Below are 8,743 nucleotides of genomic sequence, written 5' to 3'. Positions count from 1 at the left end.
TTAGGTCTGACATTGATTAAATTACTTTTATTTTACTAGTCCATGTTGTTGATAATGGTAATACTTTAACAAAAAAACACCCAAATGCTAACAACTTGTCATTGTCATTCCTATGCTACCACAATGTATACATCAGGCTTTTATTGTGAAAGTCCTTACCGGAGGTGTAGATATCCCGTCGAGGTTTGACAGTTGCTGAGAAAGAGAGAGTGCGTGAGAGAGAGAGAGAGAGAGAGAGAGAGAGAGAGAGAGAGAGAGAGAGAGAGAGAGAGAGAGAGAGAGAGAGAGAGAGAGAGTAACCTGCAGGCAGACTCACATGGTCCTGCAGCAGAAACACACTCACACACACACAGACACCACGGAGACTGTCCACGCTCTCTCTCTGTGTATCACACACGGCTCCTGATCCATCATCATCTCTTCAAACACTCTGTTGTCTTTATTTGATTTTTTTTTTCTCTCTCTCTCTACTCCCCCGCCGCCACATCCCTCCTCCTCCTCCTCCCGCAGCCCAGTGTCAGTCACACTTGGGCCGGTAAAGCAGCGCCATGGCTCGGGAGAACGGAGACACCGGCAGAGGAGAGACGTGGAAAAAACAAGTCGACGACATCAAGAAGATTTTTGATTTTAAAGAACTCCTTGGCACGTGAGTACACGCGGCTTTGACTCCGCTCACCTGTGATGATGTCCCCCGTGATATTCCCACGGACATGATTCGGTCTCTGTAGTGAGTTTACAGTGACCTCACTGCACTTGTTGGCAATGTTACGGTGTTTTTCCGACAGAAAAGAACCATTAGACACCCTTTGTGTTTTTACACAGGTTTTTCTTCTACGTTGTCTCTGTAGGCGGTGGGTGGAGGCTTAATCACATCACTGGCAAATGTCTCTATTATTATGACACCAACGCTATGGCATCATGTTATTATTACACTGATGCCACTGCATGTTGATGCCATGGCATCAGTGTAATGATAGGCTATTCTTATATAGTGTACTGTGCAGTGTTTCACTATTTCTCTGCGTTTATTGTGCTGAGGAAAAATAACAGTCCCTTTAAAGTTCCACGTGGCAGTCAATGGTGACTTTATTAAAAAAAACAAAGAACAGTTATTCGTCAACTTATTTAGGTGTAATTAGTTTGACATTTTTACCTGTATGTCCATTCAAATAAAATGTACTTTAAAATGTAGTGAACACGTTTTATCTTTTGCCTTAGCAAAAACCTTTCCATTACTTTAAGCTGTAGCGTATCATTGAAATTTAAGCTTTAGCTTACTATTGAAATTGCTCTCCGTTTTTTTTTTTCAAACTTGTGCTAACTGTTCAAATGTGTTATTAATTTCTTTAAACATAAGCTAACTATCACAATTTGCTCGCGATTTCTATAAACTTAGGCTAACTGTTCAAACGTATTATTCTTTTCCTTAAATTTAAGCTAACTATCACAATTTGCTCTCAATTTTCCTAAGACTTAGGCTAACTGTTCAAGTGCATTGTTCATTTCTTTAAACGTAAGCTAACGATTAAAATATGCTCTCCATTTCTTTAAACCTAGCCGAACTGTTCAAATGTGTTATTAATTTCTTTAAACATAAGCTAACTATCACAATTTGCTCTCAATTTCTATAAACTTAGGCTAACTGTTCTAATTGATTATTCTTTTCTTTAAATTTAAGCTAACTATCACAATTTGCTCTCAATTTATATAAATTTAGGCTAACTTTTCAAATGTATTATTAATTTCTTTAAATGTAAGCTAACGATAAAAATGTGCTCTCCATTTCTTTAAACCTAGCCTAACTGTTGAAATTTGTTATTCATTTCTTTAAACTTAGGCTAACTGTGTTAACCATTATAGCATAAGCTTCAGCTAACACTGCAACTTTATAATTTCTTCACTTTAAGCATTCACTAACTATTTTTAATTCATGTTATATTATGTTGAAAATTTTACCTATTTTGGTATTTTAACTGTTAAATTGTTATCGTACTACTGTATGTCAGCTATGCATTCCTTTTTGGTAGAAGCAGTGCTTATCTATCATTTTATCGGTTTGAATTTAAGGTGTTTTTCTTTTCTTTTACGGAACAGTGACCACCATTTACACTTGAATTTTAGCAAAAATTTGAACTAACTAATATTCATCCCTCTTGACATTAAGCCTGTCCCACACGAGAGGATAATTGGACAGATTTAGGTCCTGATCTGGCCCTTCCAACAATGGCACCTTCAGATTTTAGGCTGGTTTGAACGGATAATCTGGCCAAATTATCCTGTAGTGTGCGGTGTTAACAGACATGATTTCAAATTATTAGTATAAGTATTAAACATGTTTGTTATTTATGACTGAACAGTGATTGCGGCTTGCGCAGAACACTGCAGTAACCAATGAGAGTGAGCCCGGTGGACGGTAGAGAAAGAGGATGTGGATTTATGGCAGCAGTGTGATTGCTTTGTTTAATGTGTCCTGCAAAACATATCACAACTGAACCGAGACAGTCTGCCTTCATGTCTGTTTACATTCTGAAGTCACATTAATTCACACAGGTTTCCATGACATCTCAAATCCCTAGAATCTCCTCTCTGAAATAATCTAGTCTGTGCTTCCTCAGGATTAAAACATTGAAAATCGGTTGCAAAGTTCGTTGTGTCTGTGGTCTTTCACGTTTTTAAAATCAAGGCAGATTTGAAATCCCTCGTGTGGAGCAGGCTTTACCAGGGTATCCGCGGGGTCTTAAAAAGTCTTAAATCCAATAATTTGAATTTAAGGCCTTAAAATATTTTAAATTCTCCTAAAATCTCATAAAAGGTCTTAAATACAGTTTTGAACGGTCTTAAAAATCTATTAACATTACTTTCATTTAAAACATGCATAAACTTCAGTCTCGCTTTGAAATGTTTCCATTTTTGAGGATGCGATAACATAACTACAACACGGAACTAAAGTAGGCCACCTGTGCTGCCCAGTGACAATTTATCGTGCTGTGCGATGTGTTACAGCTTAGCATAGCAGTGGAGAAAACTTAATGAAAGCCCACAGCTAAGCCGAATTGCAAGTTCAACAATTTGTGGCTCCAATTTTGCATCATGTCTTTTGTACTTTTTTGCCAGTCATTATGGTCTTAAAAAAGTCTTAAAAAGTCTTAAATTTGACGTGTTGAAACCTGCAGAGACCCTGTTCACCCAAGTTTGAATAACTTGGTTAAACACTGTTATTGTTGAGTGATAATATGTGTTGCATTACAGAAATACGTGGATTCATAGTGACCCTTTGACAGTCCACCCCTGTCATCTTCTGTTTCTCTGCTGTGTGTGTGGAATCTGGTTGGCAGCAGCCTGGAGTGCTACGGGGGCAGATGTAGTTTGGGATTAGCTATGCAGGGATTAGGTAAACTTCCCCCGGAATGACGGGAAGTTCAATCACGTTTCGTGACGACGAAGGATGGACATCTAGCTGATGGGGTTTGAAAAGCCAATGATCCGAGTCGGCCATGTTGCAGCCACACATTAACCAGAGCTGCTGACGTATCTTTGAACTTGATGCATCAGCGGAAAGGGTGTGAGGGATGAAGGAGTGGTGTGTGATTAGCATGTGAAAGTGGAATTCTTGTGTGAGAGGTTCATCCGTGTTAATCAAGCAATGGATAGAAGTAAAAATAGCAGCACAGAAGCAGTCAACACTTCTTTTTTGTTATGTTCTTTTTTTATTCTATTATTATCAGACAATGAGAAATGGTCAATAATAACAGGACATGCCACCTTTGCCCACAGCACAATGCTGCCGTGGGAAAACTGGTGATTACTGGCCTTTGTACATCAATGGTGATGTGAATAAGCGACACGAAATTGCGAGTATTTTTGAGGTTAATTTCGATTGCACCCTCGTATTTCACATAAAGCGTGATGCGATGAAGTGAATAAATTATGAGGACCAGAAAAAAACATTATCTCTTCACAGGAAAAATTACTGAGCTGGTGCTCAGAATAAAAGAAAAGGAATAAGGATAAGGATACAGCCGATGCTGAAGAAGAGAGGAGAGCTCGCTTGGATGAGGAGCTTAAACTTAAAAACCACTTCATTGCTTCAGGACAGACTTAAGGATATCTCAGTCTGACAGTTTAAAGATTCTAGAAAGGTGCAGTTAACTTGCAAACACTTCCACATTTTGCTTATTTTAATATTTTAATGTCCCATCATCAGAAACATTATGTTTAGTGAGATGTAACCCTATCAGAAGTCGATCTTCCGTCGCTGACTGGATACAGATTTGAGAAATACTATTAACTTGAGAATTAATAACATCTAGTGTGAAAAGGCCAGCGTGTAGTCTGTGTTGAGTGGATGTGATGTCATACATCTGACACTGGCGCAACATGTTTTGTGTCCTCACACTAGGCCACCGTTGCCACCACTGCCTTGTGTGCGTGTGTGTGTGCACTCAAGTGTGTGACTTTCCTTCTTCACTGTGCGATGTTACCGTTTTCTGTCCCCACACCATGTTTAATCTCATCTTAACTCATGCTAAGAGGTGTCCGTGTCCGCGTACTTAGCGTGTGCGTCTGACTATTGCAGACATGTACGTGTGGCTCTCTTCGGTGTCTTATTACCCTCCCCTGGTGTGCGTCCCCATTGATCACTGTTCAATAATTCAATACCAACAGGATTGTGTTCTTTGCGTGTGTGTCTGTGGGAATTACAGCTAACCCAGATGAGGTCGTCAGATCTAGCAAGGGCTGACGTTCATGGACACAATTATCATCTTGAAAATTGAAAAGATGCAGTGCATAACATTTTTGTATGTGGCATCCTGCATCTGGCCCTTTTAAGCAATACTATGAGGCCTAACTGAGGGGGCGTTTGTGTGTATACAGCAGCAGAGTAGACTGACACAGCACAGTATATATTGAATTTGGACGTGTTCCATGTTAGATATTTAGAGGTGGTTGCATGACAGTATTTTCACGCAAGTCTATAGAAAGACAAAGTGTAAGATTTGTGACTGAGTGGATTGTAAAGTGGTGGCGATGATGGAAATGCATTGTGGGAAAGTCACTGTGCCATCTAGGGCATGCTGCCCTTAATTGATGTTCTACTTCCCTGCTGCTGGCACTGTTCTTTCCACTGTTTCTGGGACTGCACAGCTCACCCTCCCACTCCCCCTCCCTCTGTCTTTATGTCTCCCTTTATATCTCCCACTTTACGTCACTCATCGCCCTGTGCGTGTCCCCTTGTTGAACTCCAACCAGTTTTTGACTGTGGATGCAGGTTTTAAAGTTTCTTTGTCTTTTATCCCCAGTATAAATAGCAGTTTATAAGTAGAACAAAAGGTAGTTGCTTGCTGTGTGACAACATCAACTTCACAGGCTGTAGATCGTGTTTTACTCTGTGTGTCTTCTTGTATGGGTATCTTTGTGAGGACCAAAAACCTCGAAAAATATTAGGAAGTGAAGACATTTTGGGAAAATGAGGACATTTTGGCTGGTTCTCACGTTAAACCCTTGCCTCTTAAAGCAGCTTTTTGTGGGTAAAGAGACTTGTTTGTAAGGTTATAATTGGGTTTAGGTAATTTGTTGTGATGGTAAAGGTCAGGGTAAGGTGCTAAAGAATGCATTGTACCTGTGAGTGTCCTCACTCATTACGTTTATCAGAAAAAAGCAAATCATTGTGTTAGTTTGACTCAAACTGTGCGTGCGTGCATGTGTTTCAGCTGAACACATTTTTTCCACATTGGAGTGAATTGTGAACACGTAGAGTTCGTCCACCCTCTTATGCTCTGTTCATCTTTCCATCTGCTCGCTTGTGTTTTTTCTGCCACTTTGTCCTCAGTTTTTATCTCGGCATGATGAGCTGTGATTTGTTGCTGCTGTTGCATTTGTCGTTGCTTGATTCTGTTCAACTGAGGATGCCACTGAATCCAGCGGCGTGGCATTTGACACAGGCATTTGGAGGGAGGGGCAGGGGCGGATATTGAAAGGGCACCTACTGTTGCAGATGCCACAAGTATATCATTTCCCACATTCTCACACACCTGTGTATGCAGGGACATCCTTTACAGCACAACATCTCTTTCTATCACCGACTATCATCATTTCTTCATGGCACCCTTTTTGATTGGAAGCCCACACATAGGAAACAAGGTTGCAAGGGCATCTTACAGTGCACCACATCACTTTTCTCCATGACAAAGGCAATTCTTTTGAATTTTTTTGTTTATATTTTGCTTTAGAGGCCACATTTGAATGGCAGCCCATAGGCACCTCCTCATGTTTTTACCACTCTACAAGTTACTTTAGAGTGCGTCTTGTGACTCAAGAGGCTTCACGCCACTGAGTGTGTAACTTATGTTGCCAAAACACTGCTAGTGTTGTTACCACCCCCAGATTTAACCCTCGCCTCAGGTGAGCCTGCAGAATATGGACTCCATAGGGCCATATTTCAACCATTCCCTTTCAACATTGCTTTCAGTATCTCACTCCTCACTCGTGTTTCAGAGAACTGTGGTTAATTCCTAAACCTAAAGTTCTCTTAAACATTACTTTTATCTCTCACATGCTTCAGAGAACTGGGGATAATTACTTAAACTAAAGTTTGCATCACTCTGTATCTCCAGAGACACAGAAATACAAGTTTTGGAGCTGATAGGATTAATCAGCATTGTGTGAACTAATTTGACAGTGCTGTAAATGCAGAAGACATTCATTTATATTGAAAAGTTATTCCATCTTGATCAAGCAAACACATACACCTCTTCCTGAGCTCTTTTTTCATAACTGCAGATACTCTGACATTCCGCTCTGCCATGACCTTGGATCGCTGCCCCTGCCTAAAGAACATGAATGCGTTGGGTGGCTTCTTTATATAGAATTTCACATTGGTTCAACAGAGGAGCAGCGGGAAAGAAGGCTGGAGCGAAGGCCTCTGGTGGCAGGGAGTAAACCACCTCGCCATTCAATGTTCCAACAGGAACCAAGTTCTCCTGCTCAAATTGAGGAAACGTCACAGGAGTCGGAGCTTGATGCACAGCTGAGTGGTAAAGACCTGAGGCTGGAGGTCAAACAGTGACTCTGCAGGAATGGTGAGAGGAGGTGGGGTGGGGATCACTCTGTGGCTCTTTTCTCACCCAACAATCTCTCTGGTCTGTTAGGTCACAACACACATCACTAAGTGTTCGCTGGAGAAGGTCATCATGACTGCTCCTTTTGAACCAAACTCCTTAAACCTTAACTTAGATTAATTTACTGCAAAGTTTGTATTATTACCAGTGTGAATTATAACCAGCACAACAAATCCCTTTATGGCATTGCTGTTGTTACCATTGCTTTATTGATGAATCCGTCAGTGATGCTATTGTTATCGACTATGTTGACGTCAGTACATTTGTCTGTGTTTAGAATCGAGCTGAGGATTTCAACACAGATTTTCTGAGGTCAGTTTTCCATCTCAGTGCTTTGAATTCGGGGCCACAGTCGTATCACACACACGTGCAATTGTGGACTGTCAGGCCTTTCCTCATTACTATCCATTAATGTGTGTGTATGGAGGAGGGACCGGGGCACCATCAGATGTATATGTGTGTGTGTGCAGACCTCTGTGTATTAATGATCATATACTTCAGTCAATTATAGCTCTATTTTAAGCCTGTGTCGTGTGACCACATCCAGCTCATAATGGCCCCCCCTGCTGAAAGCGTGTTGTTCATGTTGTGACACACATGGAGTCTGTCTGACAGCTGTGTGCACTGTGTGTCACTGTTCATGATGTATGTAAATATAGCCACATGTAGGAAACGCTTTCAGGTGAATTGGCGTTTTAATATTTGACATATATAAACCTTTTTCTTGTGTCCCTTCAGACATTTATTAGAGCATTTACACCAGGCTCTCTTTTTTTCTGTTTTGCTCTTAAAAAATATTTTTGGCCATTCCATTTTTACCGGGGGCATCGTGCCCTCGTAACCCAGCGTGACTCTCTTTTTTTTGTTATGAATCAAGATGAGATGTTGTGTCCAGGTAACCTGAGATATTACAGTGAATGTGCATGCACCTGCAAAAGTAATTTCCTTTCTTCTCCTTTATTACATCAACAGACACAGAGAGGTACATGAACCTTGCAGGAAGACACAATAATAAAATGCTGGTATTGTGCAGCAGCTGTGGAAACAGGAGACTGTGTGCGTGGTAATGCTACAGTTTGTTTCTCTGGGAGGATTTGGTTTCAGTCCTGTTGCACAATCCTGAATGGTCTTGACAACAACATCTGCTGCTCCTGCTGGGAAACTCTGTTTGCTGACTGCGTGCTATGATGAATTTAGCGGTTGGTGGGTGACTGTATTGCAGGTGATCAAGGACGACGTGGTGCAGTGGGTCAGAGGAACTGCAGCAGCAGGAGTCGTGTAGTGAGATGTTTTCCTGCAGGTTATCGATCGCTATGAACGTCACAAGAAGTCAACAGAGGACAAGCTGATAGTTTGTGTCTATGTAAGTTTATTACAGCGTTTCTCTTGACACAGAGAATTGAAATTGAAAATGAAAATAATTCTAGTGAACAGTCAACTGGCTGCATACAGCCAATACACTTGGAAGGGTGAGGTGAGGCACATTTAGCTGCAACCTGCAGTTTTACTAGTAAATATTGCTAAATTTCACACACTGTACCTTTTTAATAAACTTCCGCAGTGTTAATTAGCAGTGTTTTGGTTGGCTAATTAGAAATTTTTGTCATGGGTTGTGTTGCTCATTA

At 40.8% G+C, this 8,743-nt stretch overlaps 1 protein-coding gene across 1 annotated transcript in view; it reads left to right on the top strand.

The window, feature by feature from the left end:
* Positions 1-509: 509 nt before the first annotated feature.
* The window catches only part of camk1da (calcium/calmodulin-dependent protein kinase 1Da), a gene marked incomplete at its 3' end in the record, with an annotated part of 55,539 nt that continues 47,305 nt past the window's right edge, over positions 510-8,743 (top strand). The window contains exon 1 of the mRNA XM_083907000.1: positions 510-646. Within this exon, the coding sequence (XP_083763126.1) occupies positions 549-646 (98 nt within the window). The 5' untranslated portion in view covers positions 510-548. The remainder of the gene's footprint in view (positions 647-8,743) is intronic.

Source organism: Microchirus variegatus, assembly GCF_963457635.1.
Source record: "Microchirus variegatus genome assembly, chromosome: 20".
NCBI lineage: Eukaryota > Metazoa > Chordata > Actinopteri > Pleuronectiformes > Soleidae > Microchirus > Microchirus variegatus.
The sequence above is the reverse complement of the archived record's forward strand: the minus strand, read 5'-3'. Positions and strand labels throughout refer to the sequence as shown.